The 27,197-nt window shown below is 35.4% G+C and overlaps 1 protein-coding gene across 2 annotated transcripts in view; it reads left to right on the top strand.

The window, feature by feature from the left end:
* The window catches only part of LOC145671429 (calmodulin-like), a 592,217-nt gene that overhangs the window by 145,975 nt on the left and 419,045 nt on the right, over nt 1–27,197 (top strand). For both annotated transcript variants that reach the window (XM_081740612.1, XM_081740613.1), the window contains exon 2: nt 5,988–6,931. In XM_081740612.1, coding sequence (XP_081596738.1) covers nt 6,845–6,931 — 87 coding nt within the window. In that variant the 5' untranslated portion in view covers nt 5,988–6,844. The remainder of the gene's footprint in view (nt 1–5,987; nt 6,932–27,197) is intronic.

Here is a 27,197-nt window from a genome sequence, read left to right as displayed (position 1 = left end):
GAACGAGCGTGTAATCCAAATAATACCGGTAACGCAACTCAACCTAATGGAAGAAATAATAATAGGAATTTCAGAAATAATCACCGAACTTATAATCGAAGTAACAACAATTATCGTAATTATGCACAAAGTCGGTTCATAGGTGGTAGCAATTATAATAACAGAAATCCAAATTCTGTGTATGCATACAATCGATCCGATTCTACTCAAGAATGCGGAATACAATGTTCCTTAATTGCGCCCTTTGAACGAATAACTTGAACCATTAAAAAGGCGTCCGACAGATTTGTTTTAGATCGACTTTGCTTATGTCTATGGTTAATGTGTTCTTTATTCAGTTTATTATTTTGGCGGCCTACCGAAAATACTAAAAAGAAATGGATGGACCTAATCAAAAGTGTAATCCCTCCTGAGATCATAAGTAAAATTAATATAAATAATGTATAATAGAGGGAACTCAATCTCAAAACGAGATAAACGTCGTATTTCATAATTATATAACTTATTTATTGTATTTTTCTTCATGTTATTTTATCTTTAACTATTTTTCTAGTGTAACAATTATTTTCTTCAATGTTAAAGTATGTTATATTGTTTTATTGTGTTCACAACACTATAATTACTCACTAAGCCCTTTATGTGTTCTATATGTATATTCACGTAGAATGTTTATTCCGTGTTTACATCTGGATCAATTCTATTAGAGAACATATTTATATTTAATTCAGTGCAATTATATTTAACTTCATGAATTAAACTATGCACATTATAGTAAATATAGTCCAATGAATCAAAAAATTGTGGACCGTATTATTATTGTTATTTTTCTGTTGATGTACCTTGATATTTATATTACAATGTAAGGCCAAAGAATATGCTTAATTATATGATTGATTTTATGATACAGATGTAAAATATAATTTTATGTATATACAAGGGCTGATCAAAATGTGTATACTTGTACGGTCCAGGATTCTTTTCATTTATTGTTAATAAATAAATGAAATCCATGTTCGTGGCGCCAGATACAACGGTATGTTGTATTATTATTTACCTGTACCGATCTTAGAATGGTGATCAGAGGTGCGACAACGGAGCATATTTTGTAAAGAAGAAGAAAAATTGTATTAAAAAGATTTTTAGTGCTCCTTAGTTACCAAAAGATAGAATAATATAAATAAGTGAGATTGTTGATTATTAGATTGCAGGGTTATCAGGAGAATTGATATTTAAGAAGTTAATCGCTTGTAATAAGTATATTAAACGAAGGTATAAAATAAAATGATATTTACGCTTCAAAGTTCTGTTTTTGATATTGTGGCTCAAGAACTATTTAATTAAGAACCAGTGGTGTTACAAATGAAAGGATTATGGCAGATGAATTTGTCATAATCCTTCCATTTATTTTTATATATTCATCTCTGGTTGCTCCTGACAACGACATATCCAAAATCTCATTATTTAAAAACACTTGAATATCTTTATACATTAACATTATAATTAACATATCTTTTCTTTCTCTTCTTCTAATAGTACAAAAAACCAGCCAGCCTAGTACATATTTAAAATATCTTATAACCCAGAATTACAAGAGAGTACAGATTTACAATACGAATATACAACGTACCGTTGTACGGCTATCACCGAGCTACCATGCCAACTAATTTATGTATTGTATATATATATAAAATACACTATTCACTACGGAGTGAATCTATCTTTTGTTTCTGTGGTCCTAAGGATTACACACACACATTTCCAACAGTGACATATTCTCCTAGTAATGACGCAAGTCCTTTGCAAATACTACATAATTATCTCACTAGACTCATGCATCTCTTCCGATTTTCGTTACAATATTTTAATATTCATTTTGAACAGTAAAAAAAAAAGGTAAAAACAACGCCAAAAAAATAGGTGCAATGCAGTGGGTTATTTGAATACTGATAAGGCTAATTTAGTATGTTTCACAAATGATTTAAATTTCTATATCATTTTATGCATGAGCAGTCGGAAACTAGTAAACATGCTGGTAGGTTATGTTGTATCGATGTGTCTTGATTAACACAATTTGCGTGTTGCTTTGATTTCAGAGGGATTTTTTTGTGTTAAATCCCAGCCGCTAGGTCGTTGGATTGCAATATCAAATCTCGCAAATCTCTGTTTTTTTATTTTTTTTAAGTCTTTCTAACAACAGTTTGTACAGTTCATTTTTTTGTGTGTGTGACCTTTCTTTAGACGACGTTCAGTCACGAACCCACGACCGTATTTAGGGTTGCAAATGATCCCGTTATCAACCATAAAGGAAAGAACTTAATGCAAGTTCTCTGTATTGGAATATACGAACTACTAACATTTGCAAAGATTTTTCTCATTTTTTAATGTTTTCGAAAGTTCTCTTCAAGCGAATAAGTGTGTATCAAATTATAGACAGCAGAGGTAGTACATATTATGCCAAACAGAGGGCGCCACAGGAATAGCATTTTTATAAAAGTAATATTAGGATTGGTGTTGAAGTTACTCCGTGAACTTAAGGCAGAGGCGCATCGACAAAGAAGCGTCAAGGCCGGTCCTAGACAATTTGCTGCCCTGTGCAATGACATCAGAACCCCCTCCCTTTCTCCAGAAAGAACAAATCTTTAAAGCCACGATTTTAGTATGCTACCCCATCATTAACAACAAAGGGGAATGAAAAAGCACTCACACTCAGAAAGGCCTAAACATTACAAATACAATCTCTTTGTACCTGTCGTTTTCTTTAAGTACTAATCTATTATGTTAGTGAAAGATAAAGCAAACACACCTACAAAGATAGTAATCCTTTTTAATAGAATTCAATATCGAGCTTCAATCTCAATATTGAAGTGCAACTAGCTCTTTTTTTCTTTATTTTTTGATTTTCCTTCTATATATGTTATTTATTTAAAAAAAAAACTCGTTTTGTACCTTCAATGATAAGGAATTTGTTTGTGACAAAGACAAGACTAGTTTTCAAATGAAAATTGTTATAACTAACTAAATGGAACAGGTATTCGCTACTGTTCGAGAATTGAGTTCTTGTATTTGACAACAATCAAGCAATTCATGCTGGGATTTGTTTGACCATTTGTTTTAACACTATCCATTTGACCTCAAACTAATGCGTCCGAAATATGATTTATGTATCAAAGAGAAGGTCAGCTTATTAAATTTATCTACCATCATCATGAATTCTTTTTATTCTTTTTAAATAATGCACTTGTGAATTATCTCCTGGCTATATGGTTAGCATACGCAGCTTCGGTGTAGCAGACCCGGATTCATTTACAGCGGGGAGCTAATGTGAGTTGAGATCCCACATCCAACTGTGGATCCACGTCTCACATGGTGTCAGTGCTGAAAGGGACGCTTAGATTTCAGATGGACGCTAAGAAAGGGACGGCTTATAACAGCTTAATTTGTGAGTACCAAGAGTTTAATATTTGGTGGAGATGAAAACTGTTATGCTTTTCTTTACTGCAAATATTATTATTACTATTATTATTATTATTATTATTATTATTATTATTATTATTATTATTATTATTATTATTATTATTATTATTATTAATAATAAAAACCTCGTGGTCCTGACCTCGCGATACAGAATCTCCCCTGGTCTAAACTACGCGGGACGTAATCTCTCCTGGGAAGAAATGTCGTAAGTATAAAACCTTGTCACGACGATTTCTTCGATGAAGAGTGTTCTATATATTGCTATACGTATATATTTAGTAATAACACATAATTGCATTAAAATAATGACAAAAAAATCTAAAGTGTGCTTTGGTAATCTATATGTATAAAAATGAAAAAGACCTTGTTTGTGACATCATATCTCTTGAACCACCCTACCGATCTCGATCAAATTTCTACCGGTTCGGGCCTGGAATGTTTTTTATAATTTCACTTAGATGATCAGGATGAAGGAAATGGTGGAATGAAGAAAGTGGGAGGATACAAATATTCATGTCTTGCCCCCCCACTTTTAACGTCCAATCGCCGCGACTGTTTTAGGATACAGACCCACATCTATAATGTGAGAGAATCAATCTTATAAAGCTGATCAAAATTACAATACACAATAGCATTCTCTGGAAGGCCATACTGCTGTCGTGTGGTTATCACAATGCTCTGTGGAACTTCCTCTCCCGTTGCAACTTTGTTGTTGGTTTGATTCGCAGCCAAGTTATTCTGCAGGACAACGCCATTTAATGATGTCTGAATTTGTTATGATACTACCATTGTTTCAATTAGTGCTGTCATCGTTTATCTAAAATTGTGGTGTACATAGGGTTAAGAAATTTATCATTTTATTGTGCATAGATTGCACTTCACATAAACGAATTTCGAGAAAATTTTCCAACACACACACACACACACACACACACACACATATATATATATATATATATATATATATATATATATATATATATATATATATATAAAATCCGATTTTCCCCATGAATCGGCATCACTGCTTAAGTTTTTTGGTTTTAGTTGCAATCAAGGAAAGAAATCATCACATGACGTCTTAAAATGTTTAAATTATTCTAACTTATATTGCTAAATTCTGGTTTTGAATGAAATCCATTTTGGTGGTCTTGATTCTATTTAGTTTCACGAACAGAATTTATTTATTAGTGGCGGATCCAAGGGGGGGCGATCGGGACGATCTCAACCCAACTAGAAGACAAAAGTTTATTATTTCATATATAAACAAAACTCATCCCACAGTTTGGAGCTCTTAAAAATAGCCCTAATAGCAGTATTACAACCCACCGCCCCCCTCCCCCAAAAGTCAGTCCTGGATCCGCCCCTGTTTGCTTGAAAGATTAGCAGAACCACTTGAATTGTTAACTAATGTTCAAATTAAAGCATACTGCTCTGTTCTTTTCAAATGTTTAAGTGTACCTTTCTAATATAACAACCCTGAGAATCAGCTGCAATATTTGATTGGAAGTTAGACACAGAATTGCCAACTTGGAAGTTTTCCTTCTAAATTTTCTAGGTAAATACTGCATTAGAAGAGATTTTGGGGAATCAATTTTTGGGATGAATGTCTTAGAAAATTTTCTATTATATACTAATTTCTACTGTACTAAAGTACTGTATATTATGGCGCATCTTAATCCACTAAAATGAGTTTACTTACTAAGAAACCTTGTATTTATTCAATATATCTTAATTTTTTTCACATCCAAATTAACTTTACTACACTTTTAAGCACTATTACAGACCTCATTTTTAAACAAAACTGAACAAATACATTTTAAAATTTTTAGTGTGGGTTATGTTTAAAGCATTTTAGAAATGTTCTAGAGAAAACGTCTTTTCTAAGTTGGCAGCACTGAAGAGAAGCTAAAATTAGGATGAATATTCTCAGCAGTGATGCCAGTACCTATCTTTGGAGAAATTTAGCAAGAATTGTTTTCTTGAAGTTTACTGAAATGTGTCTTATACTTGGAGCAAAATTAGAATAGTTGACATCGTAGAAGGAAGATCTGTTAACACTGTTGCCACATCGTGAATATTTTAATGACGTGTCCTTCATAAAAACTGTCCTTTCATTAAAAGGACAGTTCTAGTGGACTCTTTAGCGGATAATTACGATGTGAAAACAAGGTAGTCATCTTCTAAATTTAAGTTCCATTCTTATTTTGCTCCAAGTAATTAGCATAAACTGTATAATATTATGCGTAGACTTGGAGGTTTTTGAGTTCCTAATTCTCCTGGCTAAGCCACTGACTACGGGATAGTGTTTGATCTTCTGAAATCTTCGTAAACTGAACGAAAAATTAGCGTTTATTCCTGACATTTTTCCAGTGTTGATTGTTAAATATTTCTCCTGTACGTCACAACTGTTCAATGTTGCTTCCCAACGTTTCTCGAGGCGGTAGGATGATCTTTTTTATATACAATACTCCTGTATTGATAATCTTTTATGTTACTCTATATTCTTACAGAATACGCCGTTCTTCAACTCCCGTGGACCAAAGATTGGTTATCTCCTAGGAGTGAACAATTGGAGAAGAGTGTACAATAATCAGCAGTGTGATTTCAAGAAGCTGTGCATTGAACTTCTTTGGACTATTTCGGAAACGTTGAACCAATATGGCTGTGTATTATCTCATGTTGTCTGACAATGCTATTACGTGGTACGCTAAATAACTTCTTAAAACACGAATACTTGTCTTGTCATCCAATTGTTGACCTATCTCTATAATCTACAGCTTTTGCGTAGCGCAACAATGGATGCTCAACAATTGATTAACAAATTGAATGCTACAGGTTCAATAATAGAGGAAAATTTGCTTCTACCAATGCACCGTGTTTACTTCTTGTGTCACTCATCTTTGATAACAGTTTAAAAAAAAATTGTTATTCTTTTCACAAAAGCCTATTGTTTTGACAACAATAATTCAACAACAATAACACCACAGAAGCCTTGAGGCAGTGCATTTGTTTTGTTACAGAAGCAATAAATAAATTAATTAATTAATTAATAAAAGCCTTTTCAGCACTACGAAAATAAACGCACAGTTGTGCTCATTGTTATGCAATTGTTGGTTATGAGTGTGTGTTAACAATGATTTTTGTCTTCGTTAACAATGTGCGCAAAGTGTTGAAGATTCCGATGCAATAACACTTGTTGAAGTTTGCGATTTTATAGAACTGTGAATGTGATTTGGAGAGATTTAAAAACAAATATTACACCTGCTTTGTTATACAAATATAGCACCGTTTCCATTACGCGACGTTATCAACCGGTTTTGAAGTTGGATAATCGTTTTATAAACATTTTTCAAAAGTGATTCACAACATGGCGTTCGCTGCGGCTCGTATGATCTTGAAGGACAAACGTCGCAAGACTTCGAAAGAAGATTTCCAACCCCGGGCAAGAAGCAAGGTAACATTAAGATATATTAGTGCATAGTTGAGTAATATCCAGTGATGTAAGTAAAATGACCACTCTTTGAATAGATTACAGCATAGAATAACAATATCTTCTCCTATAAAATAAGTAATTTGTAATTTGTTTGCAGAAATGGTGCAGATTGAGAATAAGGATCTACGAGGACAAAATCTGAAGCTTGTTTAATGTACTAATTTTATGTACACTCATGTCCAAAATTATTGTCGCATGTCTATAAATATGTTGTTGTAGGAATATAATTTGATAACGAATTCGTCCGGTATTTCTTATAATGTTAGTATGTGTATAACCGGCAAAGACAAGTATGTGGTAAATTTAATGTCAAAAAAGCAGCAAATAAGAACAATAAAACGAAAATAAAACTTTCTTGTTCATTTAGCAACATTTTGTTTTACTATAAATTTCATATTTATATTTCTTTTCCTATGAAATTTACTACAAATATACATTTCCCAATTATACACATAGTATCAGTATTAAAATTACCCTGCAAAATTATTATCAAATTATGTTCTTACAAGAAGACAGTTATAGATATGCGACAATCATTTTGGACATGAGTGTACATCGTTCTAAATATATATATATAAAAAAATTGAATATTCTACTGACGTAACTTCTTCTTAAGAGCCATCCTTGAATGATATATTACATATACTGTATATGCATTGTCCATTTCTGACAAAATGTTCTTACTATCTTGAACGGTTGTATTTTATACTGTGTCCAGTCCTTGCAATGATGCCAACCCGAAACATTATAAAACCTCATCTCAAGAGGCAGAAATTCCCATTTTGCTACTGGATTTCTCACGCTCTTTTAATTACAAAATTAAAATTTAAAAAAAAAAATGAAATATGAAACAATTTATGCCAAATTTTCTTCAATACATAAGTTAAGTACTCGTAAATTTTAATCATCTACGCAGTAGTGGTTCTAGAAAGTAAAAACGGGGGGGAGGGACAGCCAGACCCCAGATTATGATAGATATCTCATGACTTTACTATACACTTCCAAAAATATATAAATAATAGCTTAAATTATTTTTGTCACTTAAAACCTAAGGGGCCTAGACCCCCGGCTAAAACCGCCACTGCATCTACATTTATCAAGTAGTTGATGAATAAATATTTTTCCTGATTAAAAGGGACAGTTGAAAATGTTGGCGAAAACAATTGAAGAGTACAGGGGGAAAAGGCGGATGCCCATTTTTACTAGTTTTTTTTTTTTTTTTTTTTTCAGGAAACGATTTTTAAAGTTCCAAAAATTTTATTTCCTAAATAATTGTAGAAAATGCTTCAAATTTGGTTTACAAGTTCGTTATTATATTGAAAACTAGTTTGCAAAATCTTATGCTCAACGTATAATATTGTAAGGAAAAGAATGAAAAAAAAAAAAAATCCGACATGACTGGGAAAAAGGGGTTTATTGCAGGCAAAACGATAGAAAAAAGAAAAGAGATTGTTTCTTTAAAATTATAAACAATATTATTAAAAATAGATTTGTTTACTTCCTTTGTCGTTTTATTATCCTTTACTACGCTAATTATTTTTTTGGTAGTTCTATATAGAAATTTTGAGCATCTGGGCTGCATAAGACCTTCAAAGCTTACAGATTCTGCCATTTTTCTTCCGACATACATAGGCAAATTATCTTTTAAAAAGAGGAAAAGATCTTGTGAATCACACCAATAATTATCATGTTGATCATAGAATCCTAGTCAAACTGTTCTCAACTGATTAACCTAGTATTTTATTGTTCAACGAAAATTTTGGAAATGTACTTTTATTCTCGAACCAGTATCGGGTATGGGAGAATGGGGCAAGGAGATCAAGTGGGGTACAAAGGCTCATTGACTTTGTTGATTTGATAGTCAACGTCGTATAAACGACTATCCGACATTGCTTACGGGAAGGTACGGTTGCTTAAGAAAATTTGACGACTAAAGAGAATATTAAAAATCAGGTTCTGGGGCAAGCGTGATATATTTTAAAGTCATTTAGTATATAATACTTCATTAAATATACCTGTATTGCATGCATGTCCGTGACAGAACAAGATGGCATGAAACTCTAAACTTTGCTTAAAAGTGGACATCCTCTCTTTTACCACTGTAAGTGATGACTAGAGCAACCCATATTATGCTTTTTTTTTTTTGCTTAATTATGCTTTATATTTTCCCAAATTATGCTTTATTATGCTTTATTGTTTCAATCAGTGTTTAACATAAATCGTGTTTAATGTATAATATTTACTATACATTAAATATTCTAAATATCTTGATCTATTTATTAATATTTTATGCAACCAGTTTCTTTCATATTTAATGAACTTTCTACTTAATGCACTTATGAAGTGATATGCTTTACTCGAGTCAATCTTTTTATCACTTGTGTGCCCCTTAGAGGTGCATATATACAGAAAGGGAAAGTAAAAGATACCACCAAAAGTGCTCAAGATCAATAGGTACACATGTGGAGTTATTGTGCACTTTCTCTACATTTCTAATCATCACACATAACTGCGCAGTTACATTTAGAATAAAACTATTATTTATTCATTGTTGGCGGAAAATTTTCTCCTTCTTTTCCTTTTTCTTTTCTCCACTTCAAAGGATTACACCGAAAAGTTTACAGAAATAAAAATAAGCTTTTCATTGTTGCATTGTTATGTTCTCAAAGGTTTTGCACTGTAAATATTGGTTAAAAATATTAATACAGTATGTTAAACTTACAGTTAAACAGAATTTTCCAAGAATTGTGCTATATATTTTACATTATGCTTTATTTTCCAAAATTATGCTTTATTATGCTTTTAAAATTAGTTCCTTCTCGACCCTTAGACAATCACAACCATGTTGAAGATACAAACCATATGTATAAATTGCTGTTGTGCTTTTTATGCTTTTGGGTTGCTCTAGTGATGACGATACCCCCTTCTTCCATTTTACATGGATTTTTAAACGGCTATAGCAGGCTAATCGTAAACTTTTCTTCCTTTTTGATATATTGAATGAAACTGCTCAGCGTGCTCTACAAGATGGCATGAAAATCTAAATTTTGCCCAAAAATGGACATCCCCCTTTTCTCCCCTGGACTCTTCAATTGCATTTTGTAGCCAGAATTTAGTATTGACAGAATTCCTTTGTGTCGTCATATTGTAATTAACGTAAGGATATTAGAATAACTATATTCTTGAGTCATTTTGCGTAGCATATGTTCAAAGTTCGTTGTTTCAAATTTTGCATTTTACATTATTCTGTTAATTATATTCCTTGTATTAAGAAAAAAAAAACACTAAAGCACACTTTACATTTCTTGGAGCTTGTTTTGAAAATCACAAGTTACATCTGCGCTAGAATGAATTTTCTGCTATCAAAATTTGACAATTAACAATAATTTCAAGATTAATGAGTCGTCATTGGTCCACTTTACGCCCAAAGAGAATTTTTTGTTTCTGTCGACAAAAAAAACTCATATTAGCTATCAATTATGACAAAATTTTCCTTTATTCCTTTTCGAAAAAATAACCTTTAAAAATACCCATAAAATGAAATATTTCCCATTGGTTGGCATCACTGAGTTCTTGGTGCAACTTAACTGTACAAGGATATAAATGTTATGGTTATAGATACACTATTTTCTTGGTCAAATTCGACACAAACCCCCTTTAAAAAAAATATGTTACTCACCTTTTTGATAGGATACTGCCCATCAATTGTCCTTGGTTCATAACTTGCGCGGAAATTCAAATTACGAACTTATATGCCATAAGTACCGTATTTTCCAGTGTATAAGATGCATTTTTTACTCATTAAAATACACCGCGAAAATAGGATTCGTCTTATATATAAGACTAGCCCTTTGCTAGCTGGAGGCTCTGTCCCCAGGCCCCCGAGTTTCCTCGTCCTACGGCCTCGCACTTCTTGAACCCACAATTCTATCGTTTATTTTCCTATTTCAACTATATAAAGATAAGGTTTTGTATCTCAAGAAAACGCCCAATTAAATAACATGGGAATTTCTTCATCCCCCATTAGACCCCTAAAAAATTAAAAATATTCACTTTTGGCAATTTTCCTGTCGGTTAGTCCTAGAAGGCTACAATCATACCAAATTTCATAATTCTAATCATGCTGGAAGTGCCTAAACATTTTGGGGTGTAGAATACTTCCCATATAAATAACATGGGAAAGATTTTTCAGTTCCCCATAAAGCCACTCTACGGTTGGAAATTTTTATTTATGATGATTCACTTAGGTAACGCTAACGAAAACGTACGAGCATACCGAATTTCAAGTTTTTATTCCAATTCTAAGTACCTAAAACATGAGATTATAGGTAAAAGAAAAGCCCACTTAAATAACAAGGGGAAATTCTTCAACCAATCTTTAGACCCCCTAAAAATTAAAAATATTCACTTTTGGCAATTTTCCTGTGGGTTTGCCCCGAAAAGCTACAATCATGTCAAATTTTATCATTGTAACTCTACAAGAAGTGCTCAATAATTTGAGGGTGTAAAAGGTGTCCCATATAAATAACATGGGAAAGATTTGTCAGTTCCTTATAAAACCACGCTAAAGTTGGATTTTTTTATTTTTACTAATTTACCTTGCTAGTGCTAACGAAAACGTACAAGCATACCGAATTTCAAGTTTTTATTCCAATTCTAAGTACAGTAGAGCGTCGATTATCCGAACGTCGGTCAACCGAACGACCGCTTAACCGAACTGTGTACTCGCTCGCTTAAAGGATTTTTTTAAACGTTAATTTTGTGTACTGTGTGTATTGTTCATGTAAAATGCGTATGTAATATGTACATATTTTTGTTTAATAAACTGTACCACATACTATATATTCCTACTAAAGTTGCCTTTGTACGTTACTGTGTAATACTTAAAGAGATGCCTGTTTTTATGAATAAATTTACTGTGCAGTACTTCTTTTTGTTAAATAAACATGTACAGTTCGATTATCCCCCAATTACTTCGGATAATCGACGCTCTACTGTACCTAAAACATGAGAGTGTAGACTCAAAAAAAGGACCCTTTAAATAAAATGGGGAAATTCTTCATCCACTTTTTAGCCCCCCTAAAAAATTAAAAATATTCACTTTTAGCAATTTTCCTGGGGGTTAGTTCCGGAAAGCTACAATCAAGCAAAAATGTAATCATTGTGGCCCTACAGGAAGTGCTCAATAATTTATGTCAGCTCATGTAGTTTTATATATAGTTAAGATATGACAGTATTTTCTTGTATATAAGACACTTACTTGTATAAGGTATACCCGATTATAAGAATATAAATGTGGGTCTTATAACCGTAAAAATACGAAAATATGTACGGTGTCCCCCAGCTCCTAAAAAATTACAATGGGCAAAGATAGTCAGGAGGAACAACATGGCGTCATGTCGCTACATAGCGTCCCCCCACCTTTTCAGATCCACTTTTATCCCTGCTCTGTACTGATTTCTGTAGTAAGCAAGAGGATTTCATATATTTGTACAATATACCGCTGTCTGGAGAACAGGTTTTTATCAGTGTAGACCAAAGTTTTCTAAAATATGTAGAAGTGTTCAAGAATCGCTAAACGCATTATCCATGATTTTCTTTTTATACTTATTCTGATTCAAACATGTTTCTAAACTGAGAATATTTTCCTAGCTTCTGCTGTTTCTAACATGTAAGTCACTTGAAATAGTCCTATTTTTATTGCATGACGTAAATAAATGATAGACAATACTTTTCTAAAATCTATAACAATGTGAGAATCGGTTAAGATAGCAGAGGTCTCATTCTGTAGCTGTGTTTCGAAAATTTGCAATCGCGACTCAACGCATGCTATTAAACAATAAATTATAATTATTACTGTTATGCCGACTATCACAAACTACACCGCAAGTTTAATGTTGCGTTGGCGAAAACCCCTCCGTAGCTAGGATTCATTTTTTTAACAATTGTACTTCTAAACTATCCCAAAATTGAAAGTATTTTTGACATCTCTCCGACTTCTAATGCCGAAAGATGTCATTTAAGATTGAATTATGTATAGGAGGTCTATTCTATGAGAGAAATATTCTGTTGATCATAGCTTTTTCAATTTACACTGAGGAAAATCCGTTTTCCGGACAGAAAAATACGGAATTCTCTACAAATATACGGAATCCTCTTACTTACTACAGAAATCCGTACGGACTATACGTTATCCGTATGCTACATAGGTACTGCTCTTAGATAATGCATCATGCCGTTGCAGAATATCTGATATCTAAGAGTCTTCCTTATATTACATACATATATGTATGTTACCTTCGTCAACTATATGTTATATAGGTCCATTTGTATGAAATCCTGACCGCCTATATTGTTTTATACGGAAAGTTAGTACAGATGGAACACTTGTGCAGAAAGTATTATAAAACATGCGTTTTCAGTTATACGTTTCATGTACGTTGAGCCCAAAAACTACAGGATTTACAAGTGTAACACGATTTTATGTAAGAGCTCCTTCGTGGCTAAGCGGTTAGCGTACGTGCCTTTGGCGTGGGAGTCCCGGGTTCGATTCCCGGTGGAAGCTCATGTGGCTTGAATTCCACGTTAATCAGTAGGTCCACGTTTCATATAGCCTCAGTGCTGATCAGGACGTTAAACTCAAAATCAACTCAACGATTTTATGTAGGCCACATACATTTTATTCTCAGTGTAGAAGGGGTGAGATTACTGTTAATCGACATTTTCTTGAGTAATTAGATTTTAAAAATTGATTCGTGTATGACGTTAATTTTGATTGCAATTATTCTAATGACAAAGTGTAAAAATACTTTAGCAAAATAAACGTAATTCTACAATTTGTTTTCATTCAAGAATTATTGCTTTTATTCAATAAGATATTGACTCCGTTAACGAATTCGGCTCTAGCAATCCATTCCCCCCTCCAAAGATGAAAAATTCATTTCTGTTTAGGAGTTTTCTCGTGGAGTAACGGACGTACTGGAATAACAATTTTATACTAATAATTTTGCGTGATACTAATCATCTGTTTGATTATTACAAAATACTCAATAAGTTTTTTTTTAATAGGATTACAAAATATTATATAGAGAATTCTCCTCCCTGTAAAACGGGAGACGATTTTTTTTTAAAAAAAAGAGAGAGAATTCTTTATTAAGTGAAGAATCAATATTAACATAGTAAAATGATATTCAAAGAAATTAAATGATGTTGACTAAAATCATGGAATTCATGTTATTACGCAGTTCAAAATCTTTTGTTGTCGCTAATTCTGTCGAGGAATTTGAAGCTTAAAATATAAAACTATAATCATGCCTGTTGTACTGTATGGTTGCGAAACATTGTCGCTTACTCTGAGGGAAGAACATAGACTGGAAGTATTTGAGAACAAGATCCTGAGACGAATATTCGGACCAAAGAGAAAAGGGAATGGAAAATGACGGAAACGTCATAACGAGGAATTCCATCATTTGTACTGTTTATCAAACATTGTTAGGGTCGTCAAGTCTAGGAGGCTTAGGTGGATAGGTCATGTAGCTAGAATGGAAGAAACTAGAAACGCTTTCAAAGTCTTGACTGGAAGATCAATCGGAAAACGACCATTAGGAAGACCTAGGTGTAGATAAGAGGACAATATTAAGATGGATCTCACAGAAATAGGAATACAAAGTAGAAAACTGGATCCAGTCGGCCAAGGATAGAAGTGAATCGAGAGATTTTGTCAACGCTGCATTGAACCTCCAGGTTCCATAGGCCATAAAGTTATGTGAACAATGGAGAAATACTTGTGTGTCTATAAATGGTTGTATATTTTTGATATTATGTTGACCACTTGGTCAAGATTTTTTACTTTGTGGAAAGCCTTAAACTTCTTCAGCGACTCTAAACGGAAATGAGGAAGCTTAATTAGTTGTTTATTTTTCCATGATTTGATTCATTTTTATTTCCTGTTATTTCACATGGCAATCATTTCTAATCACTAACACAAAATGTTAAGTTTCAACATTGAAGACTCTCTCTTACATAAAAAAAAAAAAAATCAGTAGAGTATTCCTAATTGGTTGAAAAGCCAATTAAAAGTTTATAGTTTCTCATAAAGCCGAGGGTTTAATATAATTGGAACTGCTTACTTCTGAATGTCTGAAAGCTCAATTGAAAGTTGAATGTCCAGAAAATAAAAAAATAAAATACATTTCTAGTAAATTATAATTTCTCCCGATTACCATGTTTTTTTTATTTTTCTTTTTTTCTTTCTTTTTTTGGTGTGGTGAAATTAGGAATAGACAAAGCTAGAATCCTTATTTCGCCTTCGAAGGCAGACAGAATTCTTTAGGGCGGATTTTCATGCAAGCATCCGTTGCGTTCTTTGCTTGCGATTAGGGATGGCCAGAACCGGTTTCTGGTGTAACTGGTTTTCGGTTCTGAACGGATCCGGTCCTAGAAAATCCGGAACCGGAATTTTGTGTCCATCAATACGCTAAATCCGAGCTGTTGGCAGGCTGTGAACAGTGTGCTAAATGAAACGGTGGAAGCGATAGACTGGCGCTCAGGCGGTGGGCGATTGTCAAATTTGGCTAAACAAGCAAACTGGCAGACTCATTTCGCTAAACGCACACTGGTGGACCAAAACTTTTTTTCTGGGTTGCACAAGCGGGTCTGGGCGGGAAGGACACAAGCGCGTGGTCCTTTTTGCAGTGTTTTGAAGGTGAACTTTGTGCCTCCTTTACGGGGCTTTGGGGACTTTCGGACCCAGATCTGGAACCGGTTCCTAAGATCCAGTTCTGGAACCGTGTTTTCGAATCCAGGTCTGGAACCGGTTCTGAAAACCGGATCCCTAGGAATCAGTTACGCGGAACCAGTTCCGCCGGAACCGGAACTTTGTGGTCATCCCTACTTGCGATGTGGCTGAGTAGCCAATTGGGAAAGGTGTTTAAGTACGGTTCTACGTGTAACACAACTTTCTGTTGGCTACACATAGAAATCGCAAGCAACGAACGCAACAAACGCTTGCATGAAAATCCGCCATTATCTGTCATAAATGTATTGGGTAATTGGTTAGGAGAAACGATTGATTAGGCCAAACAATACAAGATACCATTTTACAGAGACTTGTTGAATTCTTCAGCAGCTTTGAGTGAGAAAAAATTTCCGTATCAACGATGATCGATGCCAGATCCCACAATCGGTAGACATACACCTTACCTGCCAAACCACTACAGCTCTTAATATCACGTGTAAAACAGTATTTTAAAAAATCACGGTTCACAAAATGGATTCGACATTTATCGAATGCATGCTCATTTGTCAGGATTGTGGGAGTAATGCGTTTTCTTTTATTTTTATCCCACTTGCGATTGTACTCTTTGCCCTTTGTCCTTGTGTATATTAGCTTTAGAAATTGGTCAAGGTTACGGTGGAAGAAAAACAACATTATTACATTCTACAATCAAGGTTTTCTGTAAAAAATTCTGTTATTATATTGAGTTGTAATATGAATATGAAACTATCTGAACATTCAAAACCAGAAAAGTGGCACAAATGTTAGAGGGAAAAAAAACTATTTTGACGTTTGTCAAATGACTCATGCAGCAGCATTTTCATGAAACAAGAAGCTCACGCTACGGGGGCGTCCTTTTTCCAATATTTTCTAGCACTTGGAAGATAAGACTTTGGCTATCCATCTTATGTTCACTAAACCTTTTTTCTTCCTGTTATGCTCTTTTTTTCTCTCCTTTCAGAAAATAAAAAACTTTTTTTTTAAAAAAGAAAAAGGCTTGTATCTTATATAGAATATCCGCCACGACATAAGCTATAAACGAAACTTCTGAAGTTGGGAAGGTTATTTATCTGCATTGCCTATGTGACGTTGATGCTATGTACGTGTAATATCTCATAGACACGCGATATCATACATCTTCTGTTTTCTTTGATATTCTGTGAGACATCTGTTAGTTTGCATGGCAGAAGAAATTAACAAAACTTTTTTTGTTTATTATTATTTTTTGTATCATGTCCATCAAACTATATCTTCATTCTTTTCTTGGTAAGTTTGTCGATAATATCCTTTTTCGTCCTTCAAGAACGAAATCAAGGACACTATATACATTGTTCAAGTTTAGCTGAATTTATCCGATCTGAATCAAACGTTGCATGGTAAAATACCTTGACTTGCTAAACAAGCGTGTAAAGTTTATTATGTACAGGTATCTTGGTTCCCGAGCTATTGGACACGATATTTGGAGTGTTTGAGTTTATGCAAAATTTGGGAAACGATAAAGCATCAACCAAACTCATCTGAACTGGATGAAATTTGGCATGTTGATCAACCTTGAGAAATATTATTATGTGCAGGCGTTTGGGTCCTGAGTTACTGGCAATCAAATGTAAGATACGGACTTAGTCTCACTTTCGCAAAACAATTTTAAGACAGATTTACTTTTAAAATCTATGAAGGACAACTTTTTAATCTTTTTTATCGGAAAATTATATCTGTTTAACCATGGGCGGATCCAGGGGGTAATCGGGGCAACTGCCCGGCCCACAGAAGAGGAAACTTCCTTATTTTCTATATATAAATAAAACCCATCCCAGAGTTTGGAGCTCTTAAAAGTAGCTCTAAGTAGCAGTATTACAATGCATAACTCCCCCTCTTAGAAGTGCGTTCTGGATCCGTTCCTGTGTTTAACTACGCGATTAAAAATCCTGAGAAACCTTACTCAATTGTGCACTGAAAATATCGTTTCTTAGAAACTAGATTTTGAAGTTCTCTTTCACGAAAAACGAAGGAAATTGTACGAGTTTATTTGAAACGACCTCGAACAATATAGTTTTGTTTCACCTTCGAATAAGAGCAGGTAAAACTCGTTTAAAAGAAGAAAAGAAAAGAAAAACATGAAATCTTTGAGTTTAATATCCAACAATTATGGCTTTTAGCAAGGGCGCCGATTTCTCTGTAAATTTGGGGGGGGGGCATTGAGATGCAGAAGGTATATATATGAGGATCTTATGACAAATTGCATTCAAATTATGCCAAATATTGTATATTCATAAATACAATAGGGGGCCCACATGAGCTTTGGGGGACCCGGGTCCCCCGGCTCTCCCAGGATCGGCACCCTTGTCTTTTAGGCTGAGGGAGACGATGATTGAAGCAAGAGACTGATGATTGAAGAATTGGTGGAATGAGAGAAAGGGGAAGAAACGGGAGTGCCACGAGAAACACACAGACATAATGTTATCCACCTCAAACTTACGTGGCCGGGGATCGAACCGGGGATTCTGTTGATCAGATACAAGCCCTCTACCTCTGAGCCAACATACCTCCCCCCCAAAAAAAAAGAAAAGAAAGAAAGAAAAAATGACTGTCTCGGTACACAGATGAGAAACGGTCTTCCAAATTTCAGAAAGAAATATCTTTGAGTTTAACGTCCCACTATTATGCCCGTTAAGCGAAGGTACGCGAAGGATGATCAAGACAAGTAAATAATGATGGAATAATGGGTGGAATGAGAATACGGGAGGAAACGAAAGTACTCGGAGAAAAGACACGAATAGGATGTTGTCTACCACAAACTTACGTGGCCCGGAATCGAACCAAGTACCAGAGGTACGCACTCTACCACTGAACCACCGACTCTAATGTCAAATTCTTGACCACAAAGTCACATTGATGTTTCTGGACTCTCGGCAATACTCTCACGATCTGCTTCAATGTTTTGTGTTGAACGACTTGTTGAAGGACGGCCAGAATGTTTAAGATCACAAATTGATCGTCCTCCTAACATCTTTAATGAATCTCTTCACAGCTGGTGAAGTTAAATCAGTATTCCGACCACATTGTAAAATTCTTTCAGTTTATGTAAGGTAGAGCAAATATCGTACACGGGAGATGGAACTTTACCATCACCTTTATTATAAAAGATCTTGTTGAGTACAAAAGTATATTACAATAGGTACGTAGTTTTCTCTAATATGTATGAGAGGAACCCAATGACCAAGCGTCGTAGGACTTTTGTAGCTGAGGTTATTTTCTTTGACCAGGCGTCGTGAGAGTGAATGAGAGTTTGTGTAATTAAATGTCTCTTGGTGACCGGGAGTCGTGAGACAGAAAATTAACCCAATGACCAAGCGTCGAAGGCCTTTAGGAAGGGTATCTCTCAATTGACCAAGCGTCGTGAGAGAGTAAGGTGTTCCCAATGGTCAGGCGCCTTAGGGCTTTTGGTGGTTTGATCAATCTGGAGAGCTTGATGATTCTTGAGGTGTGCTGCTATCTTTTATCCTAAAATGTCTTCTACCTTCGGTGATCTCCGTCTTGCCGACTGTTGACAATGGTGGGCGACTCCTCTTAGGTACTGTCGTCTGCGTTGTAGCTGTTTATTGCAAACACGTGTAGTACATACATGGTTACAGCATGATGTTAAGACAAGTTGAACCTTACAATATTTTGTACGAAAATTGCAAAGTATAGCTGCCAAACCTTCATTATCTTTAAAATATTGCTTCACAATTAAAACGCGTTGTTCGTTCGTGTAGCGCTCCATTTTTATTAGTGGTGGGCACAAAAACCTGTTTTTCGGTTTTTTCCAAAAAAGGGTTCGGTTTTTCACAGAAACCGGTTATCGGTTTTCTCCAAAACCGGTTCGGTTTTTCATTGGATTCGGTTTCGGTTTTCTTCAGAACTGGTTCCGTTTTTTTCCAAAATGTGTTCTATTTCTGACCAGAATAGTGTTTCGTTGTTCTCCGGAAACCGAATCCGTTTCCACAGAAATAATTTTCCGATAGTTTTCACCGAAATCGGTTTCGGTGAAAACCGAACCGGTTCTGTAGAAAACCGAAATATCGGTTTTTCGGTTTTTCTAGAAACCGGTTTCATATTGTTTTTATAAAAACCGGTTTTGCCCGTCCCTAATTTTTATAAACCCTGAACTGTCAGTTATCGTGCTGTCTTTTTTTCTTTGGCAACACCTTATTGCACAAATGGCCCAAAATTCAAATTATTTTGGCACACTCTTTGTGAACTCTACAGATTTAGTGCAGAATTTTATAGCCTCGAAGACCACAAATATGCATGTATTTGGTTCCGTATGCGACTGAATACAAACTATACAAAAAAAAACTGTTTGGTCTCAGCGGTTACAACACGGAAATTTTAACACGCTCACACCTCGAACTTTGCCAACCCTGACAAGAAAAATAGTCACTTTTCTATTGTGACTCTCACTTCCTCATACTTTCATAGACCTTCCAGTTGCCTTTCAGTGTATTTCTTTATAAAACACACGAGCCCACGCAGAAAGAAGAAAGAAAATAATGGATAGATATAGGAGGAAAAAAAGAGAAGAATCTAACTCATTGACAGGGACCTACGGAGGGGTTTAGTTCTGAGGTCCAGACTCCCCAGAAATCCCGACTTTTCCGTAAATTTAGTCTAATTTTGGGGTAATTTTACGAATTTTAACATAATTTATCATAATATTCAATTTGGACCCCCTCCGAAAGTTTTGGACCCCTCCTACGTACGTACATGCTCATGAGGATAGTATCACACATAATGACGATTTTCAGTTGTCTCCGGGTCATAGGCTTATTCTGGTCAACAAGTCCGTTGAGTCACGTGTTACAGATGTCATGAGCCTTTCCATGACTGATACGCTGACTGCACAACTTTCAGATAAAAAAAAAACTGGTCTGACCTTCTATAGCTGATGTTTTATTTTTATTACTGGCAACTCCACCCTGTCATTTGGTAAATGCTCCAATGTCTGTTTTTTCGCTCTGTCATTCTCTATTGAGCATTAGACCAAGAGAATCACGTACATATATGTGTATAGTTGTGGCAAGGGGAAAGTATGTCGTTGACAAGTACCCTCTTTACAGATGATGAAGTGGTGGGCCGAGTTTGACGTTATGCATTGTCATTTTCTGTAGAACGTCAGTGAACACATACACACACAGAGAGAGACTTCATTTGGCACCATAGAGTTATATTGACAGTTGTGTAGTTATTTCAAGTTAGAAGTAAACATTGCTTTTGTTGTTTCTGTTTACACGGCAATTGGATTGCATCACAAGTCTTTACAAGTATTTATAAACAGCAAAGTTAATAAATAGTACGATCATACACGAATGGGTTAGAATTACAATGGTGTAAACCATTTTTTTTTAGAAATTAACGCAAAAGGTACTGTAATAAATTCGAAAACAAAACACCTATCTTCTTTATCACTAAAACTTCCACTGCCATCTGTTAGCAGTTGAATCAAGCTTTGCCTTTAGTTTTTTTGCTAACAGATTGACTTATCTAGATCTGGATTTTGTATGTAAGTTTTTTTGTTGTATTTGAAAAAGTGGCTTGTACCACTGCAATTTTAATCCGTTCAAATAATACTCAAAGTGGGTACGAAATGAGTGATCATGCCTATCTGCACATGCATACCCTATCGCGAAACAAACCAATATAGAATAACCATGCATTTTTACTGTTACGAGGGTAATTTCATAAACAATGCACGCTATAACAACACTGCGAAGTGAATAATGAAATCGGGGTAAACATTTCATCCCGGGGTGAAGCTGAGGTCTTAACGCAGCAGGACTGTTCTTGTGCGCTCTCTAATGAATACAGTGTGGCTGTGACAAGTGTTGGAAATGGAGGCGGAAGGTGTCCTGGGTAACGTGTCTATTGAAGATCAGATATTGTACTTAAAAATTGAAACTTGGCGTAGTAAAATACCCACAGAAATCCACAATGCCTTGCGTGAAGTTTGTGGTGAGACAACAGCGGATCGTATTACAGTTTCTCGTTGGGCTACTCGTTTCGGTAGTGGTCGTGTGAGCATAAAGGATAATGTAAGACCAGGAAGGCCGAAATCATCAACCGATGAAAGGAGTCGGCAACTTGTGGCAGATGCAATTGAACAAGATCGCCGTGTGACATGTGAGGAACTTTCTGACATCACAGAAATTCCATGTGCGTCATTACACTGAATTCTGACAAATGATTCAGAGAAGAAAAAATCTACCAGATGGGTCCCCCCACTTTTAGACTGCTAAACAGAAGTAGACATGTCTGGACAGTGAAACGGTAATGAAACAAATATTCAGCATTACAGATGAGGACTTTCTGCGTCGCATTATTGCTGTTGACAAAATGTGAATCAAATATTGTGAACAGGAGTTGAAGTCATAATCCAACAAGTGGAGAGCTCAATCTTCTCCAAGACCAGAAAAATGTCGCTGATCTCAATCAAAGGTTAATCTAAATGCTGATTTTTGCTTACGATTACCAAGACATTACCATAACGAACAGAGTTTCATGTGGAAGAAGTGTCACAGCAGCGCATTGTTACGAATTCCTGCTAAAACTGCGCAAAAAACTGAAAACCCGATCGCAGTTGCTAGAGGCAGGCCCACTGATCTCCGCGACGTTTGCTGGCACGCCGCTAATGCCGTGCGTCAAAAGCTTTGCAAATACTTTTGAGAAATGTTACCTCATACTCCCTATGGTCCAAACATGAGTCCACCAGACTACGATCTGTTAACAAAGTTGAAACAAGTACGCATGAATGTTGTTTTCCATGTCTGGGAGAGATTTCTGCAGACGTTACCGAAACCATTTGACAGCTTCACAAAGATGATGTCCTTGATGGAATACAGAAGCTACCCGAACGTTGAGATTAAGTCATTAACAAGCAGGGAGAATATATTGAAGGCCTGTAAAGAGACCCTTCCAAACAGTAAACGTGTAGGACCCGCACACACGTTCCGGTATACCGGTTAGGTTTACCTGTATAGGTAAACCGAAGCGTGTGTGGCAGTCATTGCAGGCCAAACAGCACAGATGTAGCGACCTGTGCAGGCGACCGGAGAAGAATCAAAATTCTTACTACCTGCACAGGTGTGTAGACCTGAGCGTGTGTCTGAGTTAACCGGCACACCTGTGCAGTGTTCAGGTGAGTTGTGGTTAGTTCCTTGAATAGGGAGGGAGTGTCGGTCGTCGTCTTCTTGTTTGCTCTCCATCTCTCGACTGAGTTAAAATCTTCAGGTTTACCGTTGCGTGTGTGTGCTCTAGGCTGCACAGGTCCTACCTTTCCGGTATACCGGTGAGTTTTACTTGACAGGTATATCGTAACGTGTGTGCCGGGTCAGAGTCACTAAAAATTAGTGTTCATTATTTATGAAATAATCCTCGTATTAGGCCTCTGAGTGCATAACGAGATTATCTCCAAATTCCTTAGTAAACTTAGCTACTGTAACTAGCAGAACAATTCTCAAAAAGACATTGAATTGAAATATTACCAATGTTAATTGTGTTATGCAAATGCAAAGAGAAAAAATGAAATCTTTCGTTTTACGTCCCACGGTTATGTCGGTTAGGCTAAAGGAGACGGTGATGATGAGAAATGAATGAAGTGGTGGAATGAAGAAAGTGAGAGGAAACGGGAGAACCCTGAGAAAATGCACGAGCACGGTGTTTTTCCACCACAAAGTTCACACGGCGCGAGCTGGGATCGAACCAGGGACCGCAAGCACCGGAGGTGAACGCTCTACCACTGAGCCACTGGCTGATGTTATACGCTTCTCACCACGTGGCATACATATAGCACAAATCAAAAGCAAAGGTGCTGTTGGTTCTCGTGACCGAGCATACTAGTGCACGAGTTAGTAATAAAAATCGTTTCTGGTGTGGGTTTAAACCCAGGACAAGGAAAGTTTTTTTTTAAAATTATTTTTTAAAATCTTCACAATAATTTTATCATTAAAATAACACAAAAATAATACTTATTTGGCCTTGACGTAATATAAAATTCATAAAAAATGATTTATTTACGTAACAAAACCTAGCTGAGCGAGCGTCAGCGAACAAAAGGGGTTTAGAAGATCCACAGGGCTCGTTTTTGTTCCACCTTGGCCACATGATAATACCATGTGACATTACGTCACACTCGGGTGGTGCAACTTTGATGTAAATTTAACCTCACCCACTTCCTTGTGACCTTAAAACAGTTGGCTAGGCTATAGCGTGAAAAAATATGCCATTCAGTTCATTTTGTTTTCATTTTCTTTTATCAGATAGGCCTGTGTTTACATTTTCGTACAATTTCTCGCCCAACAGTACCTAATTTTGTTTTGTAATTTATTACGGAGTGTTTGTTTGAAAAATGGAGTTGGCAACACTTGTTGAAGTATTCTACTGTCCATGCTGGGTTTCAGTTTCAATGTGGGTTTTTCCCTGTACTTTTCATTCAAGCCTTTCTTCTTCTTCTTCTTCTTTCTTTTTTTAATTTTCACTACTTCGATTGCTTTTCCTCCGATGGTCCCTGTCTTCTGGTCATGGAATCTCAACCTCAGCTGGAACGTTTCCAAGAGCAATCTCATCCCCCAACCCCCTTTTTCTCAGGCTTGTGTGGAGGAGGGGGCACACACATAGACAAACACACACAAAAGGAAAGAAAGCAAGGACGGGGATAGAAGAGGGGACATTGGTTCCGAAAAACTTTCTCTGGGGATCGCGAGAAATACATCAGTTGGTAGAAAAGTTGCCTGTTCAGTTCGAAAGAGGAAACTAGGCAAACAAAAAAGACCAAAAAACAAGAACAAAAGTCTTCTGAAGCTTTAGCATCGATGATTGGTCTACATAGATCAAAGTACTAGACAAGACGAGTGCACTAAAAGTGGACGAAATACTCAAAAGTACTTGAAACTAGGTTGCAATTATGTCAGTGGAACTTAGAAACTCTATCCTCAACGAAACACAAACGAAAAGAAATACAACACATACCGAATGTCAGAAAATAACGACGTTATTTGAAATCGTTCCGCAAAACAAGAAATAGATCTGTTTATATACGCACACTCTGCTTTATAATTCAACCAAGAAGTCAATATGTAATATACCATTACAGTTGAAAGTAATGGCAATTTTTTTTTTACGCACCCTGTACCTAGTAATTTTTTTTTAATTCAATTTCGGTTTAGTTACACAATTTACTTACTCTCTTTACTTCGAATTAAATATAATAAACCCAAAGGTTTTGTTAGTAACCATATTCCCACTGTATAATATATTTATTTATATTTTGATTAAGTGTAAATCCTATTTACGGATATATAACTTGAATAGTTACAAGGTTTACCATTCTGACGTCATACCGGAACATAGTTCCGTTATTGGATATAAATTTCCTTAATTTCAGACCAATGTAGATTTTGGCCAGGTACCTAATCTTTCCCTCACCCCCTCTCACTAGTCCATAGTCACTTTCAGATCCGGTTATATCTGGATTTGCCAAATTTCTATTTGCTTTGTAATTTCCGCGGCTAAAGTTTCGTTCTGATTGGAGGAATTCTCTTACCTCTGGCTTTTTCGGCGCAATGTTATCGGAACAATCGAAGAAACCCTACAAGGAGCAGCTTGTGAATTTTGTGCTACATATTTTTCGGGAAGAATTCCAATTTCCAAGGACAACTAAGGTAACATATAATGTAATCCAATAGTTAAAGATTTACAACAGAATAGGAGCCCGAAAAATCCGCAAATTTTGGTAAAGAAGCTGCAATTCAGTGAAATAAATTCCAGTTCTGTTTGCTCGGAAGCCATGTTTGCTGCCTATCGAGAATAGACAACAGTGAAAGAGTGACTTTACTTTTTTTTATTTCAAACTCAAGTAGGGATTAGGGAAATTACGACCTGTTTGGTGCATGTTGTTCGTGTATTAATTAAATGTGACTTTCTATTATTTATTCAGTAATCGCATGTACGTAGGTTTGATGGTTGTAAAGTGAATAATAATAATGGCAGCTTAAGTTAGCTTAAAAGGGCTCCTATCCCCTTTTCCAAATTGAACCAGTTCTAGCGGGGGAATGGGTTAGTTATTGTTCGTTTTAGGGCCTTTTCCCCTTTCAGGGGAAGGGTCCCTCCATAAACCTCGTTAAGGTGCCCCCCGGGCATCAATTTTTGGCAATCATCATGTAAACAATTGGTCAGGTCAATTAGACCTAGTGTTACCTTTTTCATTTTTGACCCCCTTTAAATTAAATAGAGCCGACTATGTATATATCGACGAGGGAGTAATGTATTCTAAATCTAATGTGTTAGGTTATTTTCGTCAACGTGCATGTAACTAAATGGTGCATGTTTAGTTTAGTTAGTTGTCTTTATGTATAGTACTAACAGTGGTGTATGTAGTTAGTAGTTTTGTGTGAGTGTGTGAATTTTCGATTTGGACAGTGTATAAATATGCTTTAATTTAGTACCATTTTTCTAACATAAATAAACCAGAGTAAATATTAAATTTCTGATTAATGAGTACAAGTATACATTTCAGTACACGGTAAATTATGCCTCCACTACAGCGCCATAGCGTCAGTTTTCGGTAGTCAATTGTTTGTTGACAGTACGACATCGCATGACTTAGTGATTTAGATTGTTTGATTTTGGACAGTTATTCTCAAATTACTTCCCGTGGACATGGTTTTCGGTTCGGATGAGTATACCTTCATATAAGATAGCATGAGATCTTACTGTACTGAAAATTTCAGTTTGCTAGGTCCAATAGAAAATGAATAATCCGCTGAAATAAAGAACACCTATTTTCTTAATAGAAGTAAAACCCATATGCTGTTACTGTTTGTTTAAAAATGTAGTATTAAATTCTTTTTCTTTCCCGTGGCTGTAGAAAATTCCATTGTTGCTTCAGTTTTATCAACAAATCAGAAATAGATTAATCGTTGACAATTTAACTTTCCGTAAATACATGTATGATTTTTTTTTTTAAACCTGCAAAGTAAATACAATTTGGGTGCTTCGAAATAAAGAGTACGTGGTTCGATGAATGTGATCGTGTGGTGGTTTGAGCGTGATAGATTGTGATAATTATATATATATATATTTATTACTGCGTAATGTAAATATGTGTATGGCCTGCGTGAAAATGTACGAAATAGGGTGTTTATAAAATATTATTTCGTGCGAAAATTAGTATATAATGAATGAATGTAATGAAATGTTAATAATATGATATATAATGTGAACGAGATGATGACCCCTATAGTTAAATGAATAGGCCTAGTGAATTTTATATAGTGAAAATACGAATGTGTTTACGAAGAAAAAAAAAAATATCTCTCGCGTTTAGACTTCTACACCGGTGCATTCATCCAACCGAGTTTGCTACTTGGATAGTAAATTATAGTTGGGAATTGTGTGTCACTTTGCATTTATGTACCT

This window comes from Thermobia domestica, chromosome 15 (assembly GCF_964235325.1).
Source record: "Thermobia domestica chromosome 15, izTheDome1.hap1.1, whole genome shotgun sequence".
Lineage (NCBI taxonomy): Eukaryota > Metazoa > Arthropoda > Insecta > Zygentoma > Lepismatidae > Thermobia > Thermobia domestica.
The sequence above is the reverse complement of the archived record's forward strand: the minus strand, read 5'-3'. Positions and strand labels throughout refer to the sequence as shown.